The 24,960-nt window shown below is 39.8% G+C and overlaps 2 protein-coding genes across 2 annotated transcripts; both read left to right on the top strand.

Moving 5' to 3' along the window:
• Window positions 1-7,064: 7,064 nt before the first annotated feature.
• Window positions 7,065-9,271, top strand: hoxa13b (homeobox A13b). Its single transcript, XM_024406817.2, has 2 exons — window positions 7,065-7,790; window positions 8,086-9,271. Exons 1-2 carry the CDS (start codon window positions 7,145-7,147, stop codon window positions 8,325-8,327), a joined length of 888 nt encoding a protein of 295 aa, XP_024262585.2. The 5' UTR covers window positions 7,065-7,144; the 3' UTR covers window positions 8,328-9,271.
• A 9,351-nt stretch (window positions 9,272-18,622) lies between these two features.
• On the top strand, window positions 18,623-23,084 carry hoxa11b (homeobox A11b). The gene is made up of 2 exons (XM_024406820.2): window positions 18,623-19,382; window positions 20,733-23,084. The coding sequence occupies exons 1-2, from the start codon at window positions 18,749-18,751 to the stop codon at window positions 20,963-20,965; spliced, it is 867 nt and encodes a 288-aa protein (XP_024262588.1). The 5' UTR covers window positions 18,623-18,748; the 3' UTR covers window positions 20,966-23,084.
• The last annotated feature ends 1,876 nt before the right edge of the window (window positions 23,085-24,960 follow it).

Raw genomic sequence — 24,960 nt, 5'->3', positions numbered from 1 at the left:
GAGGAAGACAAGGTGCCTGATGAGACTGATCTAGATAATTACATCACTCTATTTTTATTAAGCTCCTCGTTAGAGAGGGTAAGCACTTTTAAGTGTTGCATCACAGTACAAATATGTATTCTAGCAAAGATGTCTAATGTGTGTTTATTAAGCTGTCCCACATACTTTCATGTCTGTAGGTGACTGCTTTTCTTTTGGGGAAATAAGAGTGTAAACCGGGGTGTATTCACTAGGAACCAAACTGAAACAAATGGCTGAAATGGGGAAGAAATTACCTGAATTTATCCAATAAGAAATGCTTGTTTTGTTAAATGTTTTTGCTACATTGTGAACTAAATAATACAACTGGCCCTGATTTAAAATTTTTTTTTTAACATAAACGTGTGTGAATTCTGCATGCACAGGATTGGCTGCTACAGTATAGCTTCTTCCTATAGATCAAGCAAAATTAGCAATGCAATGTGCTGTACATACAGAGGAGAAGATGGCCAAAGACCAGAAGTGGAGCGCCTCTTGCTGCCTTATGCAACCAGACTGGGAGGAGTGAGCCAGAGTGCACGTGACTGGCTGAAGGTGGTTGTGTAGTAAGCCTATAGAATTCAATAGTGGTTCTAATACACAAGAGTATACCAAACATTATGAACACCTTCCTAATACTGAGTTGCCCCCCTCTGTTTTTGCTCTTAGAACAGCCTCAATTGGCTGAGGCATGAACTACAAGGTGTCAAGCATTACACAGGGATTCTGGCCCATGACTCCAAAGTTTCACAAAGTTGTGTCAAATTGGCTGGATGTTCTTTGGGTGGTGGACTGTTCTTGATACATGGGAAACTGTTGGGGTTGTGGAAAAACCCACCAGTGGTGCAGTTCTTGACACAAACCAGTGCACCTGGCATGTACTACCATACCCTGTTCAAAGGCACTTAAATATGTTGTCTTGCCCATTCATCCTCTGAATCGCACTCATACACAATTCATGTCAGTTGTCTCATGGTTTAAAAATATTCTTTAACCTGTCTCCTCCCCTTCATCTACACTGATTTGAAGTGGATTTAACAAGTGGAATCAATAATTGACCTAGTCTGTGTCATGGAAAGAGCAGGTGTTCATAATGTTTTGTACACTCGGTGTAGACGTTTCCTATAAAGTTTGCCAATATAACACTGAGTTAACCCTGAGGTAGGAGAGGCCTTCCAAAGCGTGTCAGAAAAACAGGAAACTTATAGAAGCAAGGAGGGAAGTGCTTTCAGGATACAGTAAAACGTAGATTGAAGTGGCTCTTCAGTTAAGGGGTGAAATGGTCATCAAAAATCAAGAAGGTCCTTGTTTTCTGATGGAACTAGAAAAACTGTAGTATTCTCTTTCACTCTCTCTCTCCCAAGACAAAGGAGAGAGCGGCATGTTTCTGATCTAGTTTACCAAGAGAGACACTGAGAGGCCAGGATGCCATAGGTCACCCGATCACAAGACTAGCCCATAAAAAGTCCATTAAGCACTGGAGACTAAGTGCTGTGTTATCTGCTTGGCAGCTATTACAAACAGAGCACCACTTTGGTCCTAGATCCTATAGAGCAGAGCAACCAGGCCAGGCAGGCCAAAGTGAAAGGTTCTTCTGGGTGTCTCTGGGTTAGCTGCAGAGCCTGGGAGTTCTACAGTGTGTCTGTCCCAGATGGCACCATATTCTCCAAAGCCCTATTGGCCCTGATCACAGGTAGTAGGAATAGGGTCCGATCTGAGATGAACCCACTGTCGCAGGAAGAGGGTTGGGGGTGGAGGGGGGTCACTGGTATGTGTCTGTAGACTTAACTCTTATTTAACACATATTGGTAGATGTGCATTCAATCTACTGTGACTACAAATGCAGTGTAGTTAGAGAAAGAAGAATTGAAATGGTGTGATCTTGAATAGGAGTGTGTCCTCTTCCACCTCTATAGGTTGTAGTTTACCGACCAGCAGCCAACTCCACTGACATCTCTTCCACCTCTGTAGGTTGTAGTCTACCGACCAGCAGCCAACTCCACTGACACCTCTTCCACCTCTGCAGGTTGTAGTCTACCGACCAGCAGCCAACTCCACTGACACCTCTTCCACCTCTGTAGGTTGTAGTGTACCGACCAGCAGCCAACTCCACTGACACCTCTTCCACCTCTGTAGGTTGTAGTGTACCGACCAGCAGCCAACCCCACTGACACCTCTTCCACCTCTATAGGTTCTAGTCTACCGTTCAGCAGCCAACTCCACTGCCAGAAGTAAATAAGGAACTCTATTCTTTTCCACGTGCACAATATATTCCGAAATTTGTGTTTTTTTTGTTCAAATTCTACTTTCATACAGAGGTTCTGGAAGCAACAGACTTTTAGGGACATTTAAGAATTTTGCTCCTAAGTGTTAGGCATTAAGGTCATTATTTACCAGCTTTGTCTCCACAAATAATTCAACACTATTTTATGTGTGTTGCTATTGGTGAATTAAATCCCATGCCAGAACAAATTCTGACTAGCAGGGATCAATAATGGCTGTCCACTCATTGAAAATTACAGTATATTACATACGCTATTTATAAACTAAGCAGGTGATCCAGTCTTTTTAAAGACGAAATAGGCTAAAGGATTATATTGTGATATAACCTTCCTTTCTAGAGATTTCGTTCAATGGCATAAAACAGTATTCTGAGGAATATATGCATTTTTCAAAATAATCTCACTATCTCTCCTATAAATTGGCACGAGGCGTAAAGTGTATCTTCACGTCATTGTATTATCGAACGAGCTACACACACTAGTCAGTAAGCAGGAGCCTGTTTTGTTTATATTAAATTAATTATGCAACGCTCATCAGACAGGACGCGTCATTCGCTGATTGTTTTAGTTCTTTTACCACTACTTCAACATTAATGTCAATTTGGACGTCAAATATAATAATAATTATGATTAATGGTTTAATAATGATGTTAAGTTAGTAGTTGTGTTATTAGTTTAATAATTGTATTTATTCAATTGGCATAGAACGTCGCTGTTTGACATTCACATTTGTGTTAGGCTTTACTAAAAATATTTTTGTAAAAGGTTGTATAGCCTAGTATTTCTGAAATGTCTCTATTTCAAAATGTACCCTTAACGAACATTTTATTTCTATAACTTCTAAAGGGTCATACTGAGACAAGTTATAGCTAGTAGGCTATAGGCCAATTAAGATCTAAATAGTGGGTTGCTGCAATTAAGCGAAATCCTTAATGAGCCACAGCCAAATAATAAACAATACAATCATATTTAAGAAATGCAATTCAAACCGGTTTATTGTTTTGAACAAAATGTGTACATTACCATCTACACCGGCCACTGAGATACACGTTTTAGTCACATTCTGAACTCAGTTCTTAAATAGACCATCAATGTATTAGAAAAAAAAAAGCGTTCGAATAACTATGCATATAATGAGGTATACGGATTCAGGGTTGTTGTTAAGGTCTATATCATTCGCGAAACAGTATTTCTAGTATTAGGCCTATTTTCTAGTGGGCCTATTTAATCCTCAATAGCCTTGTGGTTAGTGTCGGCCCTGAGATTGGCAGGTTGGGAATTCGATCCCGGGCCGAGTCATACCAAAGACTGTAAAAATGGGACCCAATGGGTCTCTGCTTGGCACTCCGCGATAGATTGGGGGGTAAAGCCCTGGGATAGACTTGCATCCTGTCCAGGGGGTGTACTTGTACAAGCTGTCTCGCGCTACAGGAGATGAGCAGTTCCGTCTCGCACAAGCCAAAGCTCATGCAAGGCTACTACTAGTATTCCTAAAGTATTCAAAGTCTTCAAAATATATCATATTTTTCCCAACAATAGATTGCCCATTTTAATTATTAAAATGTCTTAATTTACTTCTACCATCATGTGAGCCTATGTGTTTTGTTTTGTGAAACGAAAAATACACCTATGAAGCCCTACTGAAGAGACGCGCACATACACCGGATAACACACGCACTATACACACACGAACAAATAGTTTTTGTGTTGTAGATATGTGGTAGTAGATACTTGCATATCGTTGATTTTTTTCTCTCGAATTTCTCTTAAAGTTATATAGCCTACCGCATTCGATTATGACGTTATGGACCCTTTTTCATATTTCAGCGGGTCAAACGCGTCTTTGAAAATGACTTGACCCTCGACCTATCTCCCCTTGATCTATCCGCCTTGTGATGAACGCATTTACACAAGAACCCAGATATTATTTGTTAAAGCTTATAGGTCCAATGTATCGCCTCTTTCTACTGTGTGCGCTATATCTCCACGCTGATGTTTACCAGTTTATTAAAGTAGCTTACCAAATAAGAAACCAAATTGTGCCACGACATGGCGTATTAACATCTCCTCTAACTGGTCCCCCATAGAAAAGCTAACGATATTGTTGACCGCGAAATTCACCGCCCAGAGCCAGTGTGTGGCTATGGCACCACAAGCCATTATTTGTCTAAGAGCCTGAGTGTGTGACCATCATGGCAGATAGGAGTATAGGCTAGATCCCCTCCTTTCCCACACCGGCCCACTCCACCACTGCACTGGGGGTCTGGCCATGTTCGATGTTGGTAGTAGCACAGCGTCATTGCTTTATTTATGACTGGCTACATGACACTTTTTCGATGTCTGCGGTAGGGCCGCTAATGTCTCCACTGCGACCATTGAATTCTCTCATAGCCGCATGAACATAGGCTTAAATAACATAGGCCTAACATATGGTTTAACACAGCCCAGCCTCACTGAACTCGGCTCCATTCGAAGAGAAGGGAAGGAGTTCTGACTGTGAATTTAGCAGCCATTTAGCAGGCTGTGATATTTCCTGCCCACTCGGTTGGGTGACAATACGCCCAAGGTTTGGAATGAAACACTTCAGTATAGTATAGCAGTATGCTTAAAGCACAGGCATATATCTCATCCCCTCCAAAATAACTTGTTAACAGCATCGACCGAAACCGTTGAAACAGATTTCAATAAATATGCACACTTGTATACTTTGTGTCCTCAAACATACAGGGACAGACTATATATATTGGGAACTGTGTATCTTGGAAAACGTGGGCAGTTGAATAGCTATGAGGAATACAGGTTAAGCCATGTTGGTGCAGTGTCACAACCAAATGCTAATGTTCTCCTGCAAATACCTTAACCATAAAAGGCACCTTCTCGGCCTATTGTATTGGTGTTCTTGCTTGTAAAATTTCGAATACATTGTTATTAAAATATTCCACGCAACTACGTCTAATGGAAGAAATGCAGTACAATGTATTCGTTCGTTCTCTCTCACAGACAAAGCCAGTGGCGATGTTGTAACCTATAGTCTTTGCTCATTCTAACTTAAAATAAGATATCGTCTAGCTCCGTCTTTCTTTTTCTTCTCGGCCGATGTGAGAACATGTTATATTTGTGCACAAGTAAAATGCAATTTCACAAACAGCTACTTTGTCATTGATTGGAATTGATTAGCTCAATTCGTTCCTCTAATAGCCTGTAGCCTAACTGAGAGAGCCTCTTACCACGTGCATTAAACATCATGGGAGAGCAGAATTTGTCTCTCATTCTTAATGAGCTGAATATATGGTGCAGTTGAACTTCTCTTTGAAACCACAGTTTACTATTGTCTGCTAATGTTTTACACGTCTGAAATGCGAATGGAATGGGTTTAGTTCCTAGTTTGCCAGGCCTATGTCTTTACCCAGGTGATATTACCCCTGGATAAATGCCATGTCGGTAAACACGAAAACCGGTCGGATGCCCTTACATTTTTATGTTCAGCATGTTTCTGCAATTACATAATTTCCTCACTACTTTGTCAAAAACTCACATGGACAAATTAATAGATATCCCCCACCCCCCAAGTCACTAAGAAATGCTATGGCCTTTACTGAATAAGCGCAGAGGTTTCTTTAAACATCGACAAAAGATCACCAATGTAGTTGTTTGTTTTCTCACCTCTCCTGAAGGAATTCAAGCCATACGGTCAGTGGTTGGATGACAACAACATCTCTGGCTAGACGGACTACAACTAACTTTCAACTTGACCTTGTCCTTGGCCTCCAGCAGTCTAACCCATGTGTGAAAGAGCTCGCTGCCAAATAGTGTGCTCGCTGCTTTCTGTCGGTAGGTTATAAAGCCTATAAGAGACCGAACAGCAGCTAGAATAGCAGTGTGTTTCAGAATATTGCCGTGGCATGCATGGTTTACATTTCAGTGAGTTTTACGCACAGACTATTCTTGATTTCCTTTACAGTTTGAATGACTGATATTTCTCCACCAAAGCATTTCAATGTAGTTTCACCTTCCTTGATATTTTCCTATTAGCTCAAAACAAAATGTATGCTACTTCGTGTATATAAAACCAAATGTATGCTACTTCGTGTATATAAAACCAAATGTATGCTACTTCGTGTATATAAAACCAAATGTATGCTACTTCGTGTATATAAAACCAAATGTATGCTACTTCGTGTATATAAAACCAAATGTATGCTAAAACCAAATGTCGTTTAAATGATTTTCCATACTCACACGGTGTAATAAAAAATACAAAAATAATATAAATGAATGAATTAAATTTGTATCAACCCATATTTCGTACAAACTGCCTTGGCCATATAACTGTTGATAAATTGAAATGCGTAATGGCTGCATACATAAATCTGCGTCCACCACATCTCCATTCTACTGTTTTTATCAGCATTTTGACAAAAAGGATTTAAATGTCAGTCTCCATCCATGTGATGTTTCCTCAGCAAAATGCTTGGCTATAAACCAAGAATGACATCAGACAGATTCCAATAGATTAATTAATAACAACTATATGGAGTGTAGGCCTATGGTTATCTGTATGATATCTCGAAACGGATCATCTTGTTTAAAACATGTAGTCTTTTTCCTCCTAAATGCTATATTGTTTTAGAGTATAAACATTTTGGGCATGGAGCTGCATTATCTGCAGTCTAGACGTTTATCAGCTCCTTTGCATATCACGTGCCTGGCTTTGCCCAATAACCTTGCGATCTTTAGGTCCACACAGGCGCGTGAGTATCGGTTACTCTCCCAGATTCCGTATCTCTTTTTTCAGTCGTGGGGATTTTTTAAAAAGAGCTGGTTGTCTCGATGTAGGGCATGCTATGACCGCGTCATTACTTCTGCATTCCCGCTGGATTGACCCAGTCATGTTTCTGTATGATAACGGTTTGGATGAGATCAATAAAAACATGGAGGGGTTCACAGGAGGCAATTATGCAGCAAATCAGTGCAGGAATTTGTTGGCGCATCCGACGTCCCTGGCTCCAAGCACTACCTACACGTCGAGCGAGGTGCCAGTATCTGGCATGGGCGAAGCTGTCAAACAATGCAGCCCCTGTTCCGCAGCCCAAAGTTCATCAAATGCGTCCTTGCCTTATGGATATTTTGGCAGCAGCTACTACCCGTGTAGGATGTCACACGGCAGCGTCAAGTCCTGCGCGCAACCCTCCTCTGCCTATGGGGACAAATACATGGACACATCCGTTTCAGGAGAGGAGTTCCCAGGGTCCAGGGCGAAGGAATTCGCTTTCTACCAAGGCTACTCCTCCAACCCTTACCAACCTGTCTCCAGCTATCTGGACATCCCAGTGGTACCCACCCTCAGCGGACCCACCGAGCCCAGGCATGAGCCTCTTCTGCCAGTGGAGCCTTATCAGCCATGGGCTATCACCAATGGATGGAATGGTCAGGTTTACTGCGCTAAGGACCAGCCACAGTCAAACCATCTATGGAAATCGTCCATTCAAGGTATGGACTCATGGCTATACATTCTTAAATGTTTTCACAAGCTTATGCATATTTCAACATTATAAACCTCCGTTTATCAAAAGCAGAAACACCATCATTCACCCTGCGTTGTTTTTCCTTTTACAATTTACATATTAATAATTCGTTAGAAGAAACCGTTATCCATCTGGTCACCGTAATGTGAATTGTGGATAGACACGACAGATCCCATCGTTATAAGAAACTATACTACGGTTTTAGCAATTTTCCAGATGGTTCTAGGTTAATTAAGCATGTGTTTATTCTCTTCACACAGACACCGTATCTGGAGGGGATGGCAGCTCTATTCGACGTGGGAGGAAGAAGCGCGTGCCATACACCAAGGTACAGCTGAAAGAACTGGAGAGGGAGTATGCCGCCAATAAATTTATCACAAAGGACAAACGACGAAGGATATCTGATCAGTCAAACCTGACAGAGCGACAAGTGACTATCTGGTTTCAGAACAGGCGAGTAAAAGAGAAGAAGGTTGTCAACAAATTTAAGAGTCCCAGTTAGCTGTATGTGGAACAACTGAAACAAAAAGACAGAAAAAGAAGAGACTTGAAGGTTGTTCAATGAAAATGAACTATATTATAATTTATTACACAATATAAAGGCGTCTCCTTCTCGCCCGCCATGGGTTGGCTCTGTTTTTGGAGGTCCACTTGGCTTTTTTGTGTGTGTTTTTTTTGTCGTAATTAATTGAAACCATTCGATGTCCTGTGTTTGAAGGAAATGGGGAAATAACTTCCTCCTTGTTTATATATTCTGTCTCATACTCTATTCGACGGACATATAGCTTTTATAATTTTCTACAAACTGTTCCCAATACGCTAAATAACTCATAGCCTAAAATATGACATCTCTACTCAGAACATAGCCTTCTGTAATTGGAAACGTAAAAACTCAAATCTGTGTGGGACAATTCCATTTTAGCTCCATCAGAGTAAGAATTAATGACTGAAAAAATGTGCAGCATTGATATTGAGGGTTTGAGATTATTCGTTGAATTTGAGTATACATTCCCTGAATTGATTGATATTGAAATGTTGGTGAGAGCGCTATAGCGCGCAACCAGCAAATCGTTTATGCCTACGAATATAATTTTAGAAGCTGAAACATTTCCCATCACATAATGATTGAGCTATCAATTAGTACATTGCTTTACATTTACTTTATGCATTCTGTCAATATTCAGTTAATTATAAACGATTAGATTTTTTTATTCTGTCTGAGTAGGCTACGTCTTTTTTCCCATACAGTAATAATCATCTTAACTCTGTTTTACGCAACAATTATCTGCGCCGTTATCATTGTTTGAAAATGCTGTATTTCGTTTTCTATCATAACAAATGTAAATACATCTGATTGCAATTAATGAACAGTTGCATTTAAAGTTCCCCTGTTTTTGACTGCAAACACATAAGCTCTTCCCAATAAAAGTTGGAGAAACCCCGTTACTACGTTGTTCATATTTTTTCTCAGACACATTTAAAGTCAGACTAGTAATGGGCATTTATTTTGCAATAACGTTTTGTCGGGGACATTTTATTAGCTTTTTTATTTAATTTCTTGAATTTAGGTAGGCTACAAGCCGATTAGACCTATGATTAGCGTTGATACAACGGGTCAAACAGCTTTCCATTTTGTCATTTTAATGTTGTAGAGGCTTGCAACATTGAGCCCTTATAATGCCATTAGGCTATTGTATGAGAAATGCCTTACTGATAATGATGAGATGACAATGTTGCCATCTGCTGTTGGATCTGCGTCATTGCATTTGATGAGTTCAGGTGTAGGCCTAACCATGGTCAAACTGAACGAAAATATAAACGCAACATGTAGTGTTGGTCCCATGTTTCATGAGCTGAAAAAAAATATCGAATGAAATGTTCCATACACACAAAAAGCTTATGTCTCTCAAATGTTTTTCAACAATTTGTTTACATCCCTGTTAGTGAGCATTTCTCCTTTGCCAAGATGATGCATCTTGACAGGTGTGGCATATCAAGACGCTGATTTTACAGCATGACCATTGCACAGGTGCAACTTGTGCTGGGGACAATAAAAGGCCACTCTAAAATATGCAGTTTTGTCACATACACACAACACAATGCCACAGATGTCTCAAGTTTTGACAGAGCTTGCAATTGACATGTTTACTGCAGGAATGTCCACCAGAACTCTTGACAGAGAATTGAATGTTCATTTCTCTACCATAAATCACCTCCATCATTTTAGAGAATTTGGCAGTATGTCCAACTGGTCTCACAACTGCAGACCATGTGTCACGCCATCCCAGGACCTCCACATGAGGCGTTTTCATCGTCTTAGACCAGCCACCCGAACATCTGATGAAACTGGGAGTTTTTGTGTCTGTAATAATTCCCTTTTGTGGGGAAAAACTCATTCTGATTGGCTAGCCCAGTGGGTAGGCCTATGCCCTCCCAGGCCCACCCATGGCGGCCATGTGAAATCCATAGATTAGGGCCTAATGAATTTATTTCAGTTGACTGATTTCCTTATTATTAATTTAACTAGGCAGGTCAGTTAAGAACAAATTCTTATTTACAATGACGGCCTACACCGGCCAAACCCGGACGACGCTGGGCCAATTGTGCGCTGCCCTATGGGACTCCCAATAACGTCCGGTTGTGATACAGCCTGGATTCGAACCAGGGTGTCTGTAGTGACGCCTCTATTACTGAGATGCAGTGCCTTAGACTGCTGCTCCACTCGGGAACTGTAATTCAGGAAAATCGTTAAAATGGTTGCATGTTGTGTTTATATTTTTATTCAGTATATATTGATATATGCCTCCGACCATTGCCTAACCCATATGCAGGTGAAATACATGGAATGATACTTTATCCAAGATTTCTTCATGTGAGAAATGTTGCCGAATGGAAACGATTCACTATTGAGTACTATAGGAAATGTAAAGGCTTACCTTGATGTACGTAATATTTATATGCTTGTCCTTAATATGGCAATAATAGCGAAATTGTCCATTTGTGTGTTAGAAAACAAAGAGTGAAACACATTCCAAAGGGAAATACACATTTTTTTGTCTTCTCAATTGAGAACTTTAAATATGTACTGCAGTCGTGGAAACCTATAGCTAGTACTGCCTTGTGGGTATTTTTCTTCTTCTCCAAACAGGAATGAATGCACTGATTTAAATGTGGCTAATATTTGGCAGTAATGCGTGCATGGTATTTAGTCATCTGATTACGTTTTGTTACAGACTCGTTAATGAATCTCCAACCTGGGCCTATATAGAAATTTACGGTTTTTCGATGCGCCCGTTGTTTTTTGAATCAGTTTTAAAGGAAGGCAGACACTATTGTGGATATATGATCAAATGCTCAATCTTTAAAATTCTTCTCAATATGTCCCATCTCCGTTCAGCCTATAACAACTTTGAAAGTAATGCTATGAAAACTGGTCATTCTCAGAAATGCGAAGGGAATTAGCGTGGATAGACTATATACAACTTCATATCAATTCAGCAGAAAAAGGGTATAGCTGTTTTGTGGATAAAATGACCAGAAAAACAAATATATAATGAAATAAATAGTTAAATATGAGAGATTATATGTTTAATCAATAGACTATACCTAAAATCAAAAGATGGGCAATATAAATGTATTTTTTTTACAGACATTATATATACAGCACTAACTATGACTGAAAGGAGGAATGTCAAATCAAACGTTCCAACTTAAGCTATACCGACTGGCGTTAAATTATACTCATAAAATGACAAGCAGGCCTGTATCGTGCAATGAACACTTTTGTGAACTATTTACAAACATACCTTATACTGTATGGTAGGAGCAGATCGACAGGCTACAGGAGGATGCGTCTCCACAGAACAGGGTCCTCATCAGGCTAAACATCACATGTCAACATCACAAGAACTAAATACAAACTATACATTATATAAGGGATAATCAACGAGGGGCTATGCTTCTATGGAAATAATGAACGAAATGGAAAGTGTGTTACACGACGTGCTAGCGAGTATTTTCCAGAGAACACAGAGCACCGAGTTGATTATCCCTTTTATACCATGGCTATAATTTAGTTTGCCGCTATAAATGTGTTCAACATCCACTGAAGTAGCTAGCGAGTTAACTAAACAGCTACAGTAACGTTAGTTGCAGTGAAAACCAAACAAACAGACTTCCTAGTTTAGCTAACCAAACCATCAGTCCTAGTGGGCTATTATGAAAATAGAATTCAACAATATTGTTTTCAATTCGACTTTTGCTTTCAAAAGCAGCTCAAACAAAACATATACAAATATAGTCATTCAATTCTACCGTCCAAATATACTGTGCATTATAGCGAAATAATGCACGCTCTAGAATGCCCTTCAAGCCAATCAGAAAGGAGTATTCAACAATGCCATGGTATAAACAGTCCTAATGCAAAGACAACTCTATGGTAATTCATACATAACAAAATGTGTGTGCAAAAAAATACAAATACTGTGTAGTTGCGTGCGTGATGCGTTCTTAAAAGTCAACATTCCATCTATCAGAAGACCCCCATGATGTAGAATACAAGGACTAATCACGTGGATAGCAACTATATATTTAAAAAATGACATGGGAAAGGTATAGTAGTTCCAGGAAACAGGTTAAACCGATAGGAACAACTGTGTCCAGGAGGTGGATCCACGGCTCGTTTAAAAGGGCATGTCCAAATCATCTCTTAAATGGATTGTTACTCAATGAGTTGCTTTTCAATTATAACATTGAGTTGATTATTTGGGCATTACATGTAAAGCATTCTAAAAGTGTGGATTGCAGTCACTTGTCCATAGACTTCTTTCAAGGTAAGGAAACAAATGTGTAAATATGTAAAATCACTGAACTGTCCCTTTATGCTACACCCACATTACTCAGTATGTCCCACCAAGGAGAGGTCCCGCTATAGGTGCGGGGTCGAGGGAAATTATGGCGCTGGATTTTGCAAGTCTGGACTGGAGCGTCTTACATATATAACCTGGGTCCTATTCACTGATAACCAAAGAGAAGAAAACAAACTGGAAAAAGGGAGAGGCTAACCTGAACTTGTCCAATAAAAAACACCCGTTGTCATTGCGAAAAGTTTTCAATTGCAAAACGTTTTGCTACGGTGTGCACTAATGGATACAATTCATGACTGTACTGTTTTTGCTGCCACCCAAAGGCTAATTTGACTGCAACACTTCAAGTGATTCCAGTGCGGTGTACACTTGGGTGTGGTCTATAGTAGACCAGCAGAGGACTATTCAGTTCCCTGCATGAGATAGATATAACTATAACAGTCAATGGAATACATCAGATCTCTTCTAAAAACCAGAAAGATCATTTCAATTAAAGGGGCCATGGGAACTCCAATTCATCCCTGTTAAACTCTTGTTATATTCATATTCATATGTTTCTAAATCATGCAATTGAAGTTTGACATTCAAGTGAGCAAGTCCGTACACATCAATTTAATTGAATCAGATATACATACTCGTTTAAATAACTGTTGTAAACTTGTGTATGCTTGTCTTGGACATGTACAGTACCCACAGAAAGAATACTCCTTACACATGTTGCCTTACAGCCTGGATTTTCAATGGATTGAATTAGAATATTCAGCAGCACATTAGTTATTGTCCAATTTCCAACAACAACCCAAAAACATAAGTATTGCAATGACTGTTAACGGTGCTTTACCATGCAATGAAATGGCTCGGGGTCCAGACACATTTCCGTTTTTTAAATGTGACGTTTTACACAAAGTAGCCCCCAGTCGATCAAATGATCAAATGCAATGCTACACAATACTCTCTTAGACAATAGGGTTCGAAAAGGGTTCTTCGGCTGCCCCCATAGGAGAACACTTTTTGGTTCCAGGTAGAACCCTCTATAGAAAGGACTCTACATGGAACCCAAAGGGGTTCTACCTGGAATTTAAAGGGTTCTCCAATGAGGACAGCAGAAAAACCCTTAAGTTCTAGAATCCGCCTTTTTTTAAAGAGTGTATAGTCATTATCATTATAATTAGTTATGGTAATAAAATAACAAGTATGCCTGCTAGAACTATACTGCTATTTACTAATAGTAACTGTAGTAGTAATAATAATAATAATAATAATAGTCTATAATAAGAAAGAATGGTAGTTAATGGTGTGATTACAAATATGACGTTATTATTACAACGATTATAACCTTATAACTCAAGTAAATCATATCTAAGGGGTTCACATGTTGAATGGTTCGTCCCACACACAAAGCTGTCTTTTAAAATCCTGCTTCCAGGACTCTTGACTGCAAGTATGTCCTTAAAACTATCCGAGACTTTAAGGAGGATGGATGGTGATGGGAGTTCCGCTTGTTGCAACAACATATCCAATGCATCCAGGGTTCTTATGGCACTGCCAACTAAAGCATCCTCGGTTACTCCCTTTTCGTTTACATAGGCAGCTCTTGCCGTACATCTTCCATATAAGCATCTCTTGCCGTACGTCTTCTTTTATCATGATGTCTTTAGTGATGAGATGAGGTCTATCATGTTTATTTTCTCCTCTGTGCTTCTCCGCTGTCAGCCGTCTCTTCTAAAGAGGCAGTAGAGAGAGACATAAAGCTGTAATGTTCCCGCCACCCATATCATCTACTGTAAAGAGGCAGTAGAGAGAGACATAAAGCTGTGATGTTCCCGCCACCCATATCATCTACTGTAAAGAGGCAGTAGAGAGAGACATAAAGCTGTGATGTTCCCGCCACCCATATCATCTACTGTAAAGAGGCAGTAGAGAGAGACATAAAGCTGTGATGTTCCCGCCACCCATATCATCTACTGTAAAGAGGCAGTAGAGAGAGACATAAAGTAGAGAGAGACATAAAGCTGTAATGTTCCCGCCACCCATATCATCTACTGTAAAGAGGCAGTAGAGAGAGACATAAAGCTGTGATGTTCCCGCCACCCATATCATCTACTGTAAAGAGGCAGTAGAGAGAGACATAAAGCTGTGATGTTCCCGCCACCCATATCATCTACTGTAAAGAGGCAGTAGAGAGAGACATAAAGCTGTGATGTTCCCGCCACCCATATCATCTACTGTAAAGAGGCAGTATAGAGAGACATAAAGCTGTGATGTTCCCGCCACCCATATCATCTACTGTAAAGAGGCAGTAGAGAGAGACATAAAGCTGTGATGTTCCCGCCACCCATATCATCTACTGTAAAGAGGCAGTATAGAGAGACATAAAGCTGTGATGTTCCCGCCACCCATATCATCTACTGTAAAGAGGCAGTATAGAGAGACATAAAGCTGTGATGTTCCCGCCACCCATATCATCTACTGTAAAGAGGCAGTATAGAGAGACATAAAGCTGTAATGTTCCCGCCACCCATATCATCTACTGTAAAGAGGCAGTATAGAGAGACATTAAGCTGTGATGTTCCCGCCACCCATATCATCTACTGTAAAGAGGCAGTAGAGAGAGACATAAAGCTGTAATGTTCACACCACCCATATCATCTACTGTAAAGAGGCAGTATAGAGAGACATAAAGCTGTAATGTTCCCGCCACCCATATCATCTACTGTAAAGAGGCAGTAGAGAGAGACATAAAGCTGTGATGTTCCCGCCACCCATATCATCTACTGTAAAGAGGCAGTAGAGAGAGACATAAAGCTGTAATGTTCCCGCCACCCATATCATCTACTGTAAAGAGGCAGTAGAGAGAGACATAAAGCTGTAATGTTCCCGCCACCCATATCATCTACTGTAAAGAGGCAGTAGAGAGAGACATAAAGCTGTGATGTTCCCGCCACCCATATCATCTACTGTAAAGAGGCAGTAGAGAGAGACATAAAGCTGTAATGTTCCCGCCACCCATATCATCTACTGTAAAGAGGCAGTATAGAGAGACATAAAGCTGTAATGTTCCCGCCACCCATATCATCTACTGTAAAGAGGCAGTATAGAGAGACATAAAGCTGTAATGTTCCCGCCACCCATATCATCTACTGTAAAGAGGCAGTATAGAGAGACATAAAGCTGTAATGTTCCCGCCACCCATATCATCTACTGTAAAGAGGCAGTATAGAGAGACATAAAGCTGTAATGTTCCCGCCACCCATATCATCTACTGTAAAGAGGCAGTAGAGAGAGACATAAAGCTGTGATGTTCCCGCCACCCATATCATCTACTGTAAAGAGGCAGTAGAGAGAGACATAAAGCTGTAATGTTCCCGCCACCCATATCATCTACTGTAAAGAGGCAGTATAGAGAGACATTAAGCTGTGATGTTCCACATTTCCAAGTGCAAGGCACTTGTGTCGTAGAGATGTAGGCTAAACTCCCCCCACCCCAGCCTGAAGAAATGCTCGTAGGCATTTACTGCTATAAGCAGTAAAGCCTATAGCGCCTATACAGAAAAACAACATCTAAATGGCATAAATATGAGGGCGCGCCAGTGGAAAAATGGCTCACACCCAAGTAGTGGTAAAGTACAAATGTTTTCTATTTAAAGTCAATGGCAATGGAGCGTGTAAGATACATAACTAAGTTACCACTAGTTCTATAACACCTGCCTCTCACATGTTGACGAGTTCTTAACGAGACAATTCCACAATTCCAAAAGCAGCCTTCGTGGCTATGGGTATAGGCTTATTTCATTCCGCTAGATTGGAAAGGTAATCGAAAACACCATAATTGAATGTCAAATCACTGCAACATTTTAGAAATTCACCAATATCTTTGGCATATAGCCTTGTTGATGAGCTTGGTAGAGTACATGTGTTCATCTTGAACGTGACCACCCATTTGTTGATCAGCCATGTTACATCTGAACAAAAAAAGGTCAAACTAACAACTGGTATCAAATAGCTATATTTTTCATGTCATTTATTTTTCAAAAGTAAAGTTTAGCACCCTATTTTATTTGTTGACAACGTTTAATTCGAATTTATAGGCGTTTCATACCGAGTTTGAGAAAAGCTGCAATAGGCCTTTCAAACAGTTAACGCGAATTAACCATTGAGACATTTGTCACGGTAATGAACGAATGAACTTCATCCGGGGCACAGGGCAGGGGTGTTTGTGGCCCCTTTCTCACAAATGGTGACCCTTTTCCTCCCCCGAACTTGAGTTCTGCAGCACGCAAAACGAGACTGATTGTGCAATCTGAAGAATGGGATACAACAAACGAGATACTTTAGCACGGTTTAAAATACGTTTGAACCTATATATAGTTAGCCTAAGGGACTCATGTCATGCTCACAGAGAATACAACCATTAGGCTTTTGCCATAAAGTTGTATTATTTAACGAACCATTTAATCATTCAATATTTCGTAGCCTACAAATTACATTCATTCCAACAATTCCAAGACATTACAGTCTCCATTTTACGCACAGGCCTAAGTTCTCACCTGGAGCCTTGTTTTGAGTCTCGTTTCATTGAACTTCATGAATGCCATCTAGTCGTCTGGTGAGCACGCCGGCCGCAGCAGTCCCCACATGTCTGTTCTGACAATGGCAACTACACAGCCAACTGCAAAGTGCAATAAAACATGTCTGACTCGAGCTGATTGTGTTGGTTGGTGCTGTATACCCTGAACTCTATTGTTGCATTTTAAAACACTAATGTCAGAACGTGTCCACTGATGCAGGTGATAGGAAAGAGAATGCATTACGCGCGCGTGCTGCCATTCCATTCAAGTATCGTACTCTCACTAGACTCTCAATAGTTTCGTTTATTATGAACCATAGTGTACTTTAGGCTATATGTGTATTAGAATATCCAAGAGATGTCCCATTTCCTGTAATGTTGGACGCAATATTCATTTTTAGAGTGCCCCACAATAGTATTACAATATGACGCTAGTCTTGCTATGCTACGGCCCTGCATCAAATTGTTTAGCCATAAGAGATTGAGATTGAGACACGAGAGATTGTTTTGGTCAACAAGTGACAATTCTAACTTCGGAAAGGCCTTATAGGAAATATAAACGGAAACTGATTCTGAATTTGCATAAAGCCTATCCATTATATACAGATATAGATGGAAATGCGTACAAATATATAGAAATGGAAATGCGTACAAATATATTGATATATAGAAATGGAAATGCGTACAAATATATTGATATATAGAAATGGAAATGCGTACAAATACATTGATATAGCGCTAGATTGAGATGGGCTTTTGTATAATACAATTGTGTTCCTCTTGCAGCCTTAGCCCACATGCTGTAGGCTAATATTACTACTAGCGTAATACATTAGTGGAAAAGGCATAGTGGTTGTGGAAATATATTGACCCAGAGCCTTTTATGGCAAATAGAAGGCTCTGGGTTGATCTGGTATAATTCATACACATTGTATCTTACCCATCCACTTTACAATGCCTTGATGTGTCCACACAACAGCACATGCGCCTTATTGACCAATGTATGTTCCAGAGATAAAGAGAATATACCACATGAAAATCATATTCAGAAAGTATTAACACCAGGATTGTCGTTAATAACAAAGGTTATTCGCACATGCTGCCAACAAGGCCTTGCTTTATCGTGACTTCAAATGTGTGTGATATGAAATAATTTTCCAAATGTACAAGTAACCATACCAAATAATGTATTGTTATGATTACTTGTACATTTGGAAAATTATTTCGTATCACACACTTGAATTAAGAAACGCATTCACTCATTGCAACGCATCAGTTGAACAGACGTATCTGTCCAGTTCTGCCCCTGGTCACATGACTGGCGCTCTGAGGAATGGATGGAGAACAAACTGCACGTCAGATTCACGTCTTAGAATTTGTTCCTCAACGGATCTGCTTCAGTGACTGGAGCCTAGCAGCACATAGGAACGATGCGAAGGAGGGTTGGTAGACTATTAGAGTAGGCTACAGGCTACGCAAGATCGAATCATTATGGATTTTGATGAGCGGGTCCCAGTTGGGTCTAATATGTATTTGCCCGGCAGCTGCACCTATTACGTCTCGGGAACAGACTTCTCAAGCCTCCCTCCTTTTTTGTCCCACCAGAGTCAGTCTTCTTGTCCCATGACATATTCCTACCCATCCTCAACTCTGCCACAGCTTCCGTCTGTCAGAGAGGTAGCTTTCAGGGACTATCATGGCATTGGTAGCTCCAGTAAATGGCACCACCATAGGGGCGGTATGTCACACTGCTACCCCACTGAGGACACGGTGCATAGGGACTGTCTATCAAGCTCGACCTCCTTGGGGGAAATATTCACGAGAAATAACTCCAGTGATGTCTATCACACCAGCAGCTCCAATCCTACATCAAGTCTCCAGGGCAGTGTGAGTAGGAATGGAGTGTTACCGCAAGCCTTTGATCAGTTTTTCGATACGGCTCAAGGGAGAGCAGACACCACACCAACAAGCGAACACTCCGTGGACGGAACTGCCACCAAACAATCTATAGTTCCGGTGACCGGTTCCGACAAGTACCGGGATACAGAGGAGAGACCGCCGGGCGAGGTGAGCTGCAGCCCCGTGTCTTCTTCCGGCAACAATGAGGAGAAATATAGCGCCAGCGGTGAGTATAAAGACGACGTGCACCAGTTCTGTGAGAAAGTTTGCAATCTAACGCGCTGCTATTAAGGCGTTTATATGCTGTTTTATAAGCGCGTAAGGTTTATTGTGGGGCTGTAGATCTACCCCAACAAAAACGTTGTTATAAACGACAAGATCACGTGCTTGGAACTGAAATTGGCCGTGAAAGACAGAGAATTTCCCATTCTAAAATATTCGAGCATTCTTTTTAGGCCTATTAGTTGTTCTAGACGCATAGCTTGGCTTACTTTTCATAACGTATCAAACGACTGCAACGACAACTTAATGAATTGATGAATGAATTGATAGATTTATTGCAAAATTATATTTTTATACATTATAACTCAGGGACGTATTGAATATGTGCTGCATGGTCCCCCCTATAACCTGAATGGTATATTGTTATTATATTAATATAATCTTAGTGATATAGTATAAGGTGATAAAGTAAATAATTTTAAAAATGTAATTGATTTAATTGATTCTTTAATATTTTTAGCCAGGAGGATAGTCCACTCAGTAACAATTGCCACCCACTGTGCACAGACGTCAGTTCAACGTCTAGTTTTGATTTACATTTGGTTGAGTTGTCAACTAACGTGAATTCAACATGAAAGCAACAAAACAGTTCACCATGTAATTGGATTTAGGTTAGAAGTTGGGAGAAAAAGAATTCCCTTACGGTGATGACTTTTTGCAAATCCAATCAGTTTTTCACGTTGATTCAACGTCATCATATTGCATTTTTTGTTGTTGAAATGACGTGGAAACAACGTTGATTCAACCAGTTTTTGCACAGTGGGCACTGCTTTCCAGAGAGACCTGGGATCCATCAAATCTATAAAAACATACACATTAAATAGAAAATGTGTAGAAAGCACAGCACACCGTAGAATACGTTAGGCTAGTATACACCGCGCTAGAAAGCGTTTACCACTGCGTTTTTGTAATGATGTTCCTTTTGGGAGGTGTTTGATGTTGTCCAGAGGTGTTATTATTAGGGCTATTGCTTTTCACCACCCGTCATTTCCATATACTGAACTCTAAGAAATGTCATGATTATGTTGCATAATGTACCCTAAATATGCATAGAAATGTTGGGATTTCATGCTTATTAAAAGCAAAACATGGCCAAAAACATGTATCCCGTTTCTACCTTAATTCAAGGCTTTCAGTAATAGTTTTTATGATAAAAAAAAGCACAACTTATTTTGTTGTCAGTCTATTTAGATTCTTGTTTATAAACCTTTTGACACCATGTATGTATTTTTTTACAGAACGAAAGCAGCTTCCTATTTGATCTTTCTGTCTGAATTGCAATTCTTCCTTTCAGGTGGACAGAGAACCCGTAAGAAGAGATGTCCATACACCAAATACCAAATCAGAGAATTGGAGAGGGAGTTCTTTTTCAGTGTTTACATCAACAAGGAGAAACGTCTTCAACTTTCGAGGATGCTCAATCTCACCGACCGCCAAGTTAAAATTTGGTTTCAAAACAGGAGGATGAAAGAGAAGAAACTGAACAGAGACCGTTTGCAGTATTATACCACGAACCCTATGCTGTAACACTGGCTGATGGATGTCGCCTCCCCTCAGACAAGGCATGCATGAAGCTCATTTCAAATTCGTTGGTCTGCAAATTCCTGATTACACCCCTCCCGTGATGGACAGTCATTTGTAGATGTATTTGTCCATCATACTTAATTTGTTGAGAGTAATATCTAGTGTAATATTATTATTATTAGGCCTATTGGCCTATTTTAATTGTAGGTGATTTCCTTGTTGATCTTTTGATCTTGCTATTTGTTGTTGTGAAAGTGCGGTGTCACCAAAACAGAACATATATCTGCTCGAATCCTAACTTGCGTAAAAGTGACATTTTCGAGCAAATGATTTAATTGTCATCAATGCATAATGCATGAATTACACGAACGTTAGATTTACGCGCGCCCATTTCATATCAAATTCGACATTTAACGATGTAACATATTTAACAACCTGTATCTTTACATGTATTATATATATACCTACAAAAGGTACATACCTTTTCCATGACGAGAAGGCATGATTTATCCCTAACTTTGTTGGTTGTTTGTTGTCGCCATTACACACGCACAGAAGGACTAGGCTATAGTTTAAAATAGGCCTGTTATTTATGCATTGATTTCCATTGTTTTTGTTCTCGTGAAATATTCGACATACAAAGGTTATATTGTAAAATTGTTCAATCATCCCTGATACTTGAAAGTGTTCGTTTTGTTTATGTTCTCAATGTCGGAACATATCAGCTATTTTCCTGCGTTTTTGGCAAGAGAAAAGCTGCTCCAATACATTGAGCTATTGGGACATTTTAGTTCTTTGTCTTCATTTTTGAGCCAATTCAAATGTTCCTCGGTGTAAATAGCCTACGATGGATTTTGGAATGATTAGGCCCTATATAGGCTTAGCCTATTTTACACACCCTATTGGAGACATACGAGTCACAGGTCGAGACCTTTCCGTTTGTTTTCTTAGTTTATTTTCTAAATTGGATGAATGGGTCTATATGTCTCGAGAAAATATATCCTTGTATGATTCTCGACATAAAACCTGGCTGCGTGGGTCATATCAAATGTATGATGTATTTGACTTTACATTGCCCCCATGGGCCGAAATGGGATCCTATGCCATTAATGTTAAATATCCATTACGGAAGTTCCACCCAAAAGGTTGTCTAGCACGTTATTTTATTCAACTTTATGTACCATGCTAAACCATCTATCACCGGACGACTTTTATATACAATCAACGTCTGGAGTTTAAATGTCCCGCGTTTAAGTTTATTGTTTCAAAAATAATACTAGGCCTATAAAAAGAGAATGTATAGCCTACTTTAAATAAATACAGCATAATGCTTAAGGTAGCCTATATTTAAAATAAACTTGATCAGTTGTTGTTTTATTATATTGCCAAATGTTGACATTAGACCTACTGATTGTGTATTAGGCCTATGTGTAAAATTGGCTCACGTTTGTCAATATTTCGGTTAATGTCTTATAGTTCAAAGCCTATGGGCGTTCATGAATAGTGGGCTAGTGAAAACACCAATTAAGAGTGATAGCAGCATGAAGCTAGTGTAGATGGCCGGCTGCAGCCAGTCCGGGTGATGATGGTCTTGGGCCGTGCATCCTGTCCGGTCAGGCTAACCGGAATGCCGCCTTTACGGACACATCCTCCCTGTTGCTGCAGCAACTTGGCCATAAAACGCGTCTTCGTCTGGAACATTTGTACAATTGGAGTGTAGTGCAATAAACCGTCTGAGACCAAGGTTATTAACTGTGACTAAGGGCTTTAAAAACAACGGCTGCCTGCCTGGGAGCATTGAAAGCTTGTGTTCGCGGACTTTTCCTGCTTCATTTGTCTCAGCAGCTCAGCGTGCACGGGCAGGAATATATTCAGGATGGAATCTGCAGTTCGAACGTGGTTGTTTGTTTGTTCCACTGGGAGGCGCTGCTCGGATCAATGTCATGGATCAATGCCGTGGATGTGGACGGAACTCTGGCCGAGACTCTACTTCCCATGCATCAAACATCCAAAGATTGACAGACTCATTACATTACAGGGTTTCATTGTTCAGGTAATTATCCCGATGTGTGTATAATTGTTACATATTCTCTTATTTTTATCGAAATATATTTCAAAATGCTCGAAATGGGAAAACAAATACGTGTGTGGTCCATTTTTTCTTGGCAAAATGGGATAAAGTGAGGCGTTTTTGTAAGGAGCCTTTCCATCCTGCTAGAAAATGATATATAAAGCTGGTTTATCGCTGAAATCCACATTATTGGAAATATAATATTAGATGACACAATGTATTAGAACCAATGTATTCCGTGTGGGAGAGGATGACTGAATAGGCCTAGCTACGGTTACACAGCACATAATATGATATACAATATAACCAATATGCTAAACGGAAAATAGCTTTATACATCGGCCTTATCCTGTCTAGAGATGTCTATGGCGTTTTTCTGGAAAAATAACACGAACTATTCGAATGGTTCTTATTTGTTTCATTATTACCATAGTTGACCAAATACGAAACGTTAGATTATAAAATGTGTTTGGTTTGTGTGTGTGTTGGGAAGGGGAACATTCTAGCTGAGTATCCCATAGCTACCGGAGGGCTTTTTAGTCTCCAGTGAAAAATAAAATAGCTGTTAGCGGATGTAGTAAAGTGCCACATTACGCACGAGGGTCGCAGGCATATTTTTTTGTCCGGTTGCAAGAATAACTTGGAACAGAAGAAACATTGTTAACATGATTTTATTAGCCGCTATAAGGAGACATGCATTAAATGATTTTAAGTATGATAATAACTTAATAATAACTTAAAGTACCACTGGCTAGAGGTAAATAAATAGGCTGTTGAAATTATTATACGCACGTCATGAGACTAGTACCCACTCAAATCAATGGTTTAGGCTATTCATTTAAAAAAAAAATCTAAATCGGATAAAACCCCAAATAAGTCGCACCATATAGTGTTTTTGGTGTCAGAACAATAACGTAATATAACCGTGGTAATTATAGTAACAAACATAGCAAGGATGATCTTTTTCCCAACTGCATGGGGGAATAATAAAGGCAGTGGTATTTATAACGGCTGTGGTTAGAACCACATAACACAGCTAGGCTTATTGCTATGATTTACATAGGCATAATCTATTTCTATTCAATTTGGGGATATGAGTCTGACGATATTGTTTTCAATTGATTCTTAAGGAAATAAATGGGATCCCACCGAAATTGGTTCTGGCGGTGTATAAAATAATCGAAACGTGCCGAGTTGTACACTTGTAAAATGCATTACGCACCAATCACGCACAAGGTATTTCATAACAAAAGCACATGTCCTTGATAAATAACGTGTTTGGAACGTTTGTTTCAGATTAGATTTCCCATTATGTTAACAAGATAGGTAAACAATCTTTGCCACGGCCTATTTTGTTTCTGACTTAACCAGCAGCAAATTAGAAAACTCATGTTGTTCTACTACTATACTCTGGCTTTATGTAGGCCCATTAGCCTTTATATTGTCAAGGCTGTTGATAATTGTTTTCGCATGTAAAATGATCTGTAATTGGTAACTAAGGGACATTAACTAATAGTCAAATAGATATTTTGTCACGATGTTCTGTGAACTTGAATAGAGCAATGTTTTGACGCTTCCAGGAGAGGAAAGTGTAACGAGCTTTCCACTAAACTGTTTTCAAGGTCTGCAGACATCTGCAGTTATTTTCACTGTCCCTTCACATGTAAATAGTTATTTGTGTATGATTATATCTTACCCCCTCTCGTGTGCGTGTGCGTGTGTGTGCGCGCGCGTGCGTGCGTGTCTGTGAAAGGGTGCCTGAGGTCAATGTTTACAACATAGATTATCGTAAAAGGTAATGCAGCCCATGTCATGTCACCTCTACTATCTATCCACCATTTTAGGTTGAACTGATAGCTTTTAATACACCACTTACCTTTACTTTTTCATTTATTATATTAAATCTTTAAACAAAATGAATATGGCA

Source organism: Oncorhynchus tshawytscha, unplaced genomic scaffold (assembly GCF_018296145.1).
Source record: "Oncorhynchus tshawytscha isolate Ot180627B unplaced genomic scaffold, Otsh_v2.0 Un_contig_4572_pilon_pilon, whole genome shotgun sequence".
NCBI lineage: Eukaryota > Metazoa > Chordata > Actinopteri > Salmoniformes > Salmonidae > Oncorhynchus > Oncorhynchus tshawytscha.
The sequence above is the reverse complement of the archived record's forward strand: the minus strand, read 5'-3'. Positions and strand labels throughout refer to the sequence as shown.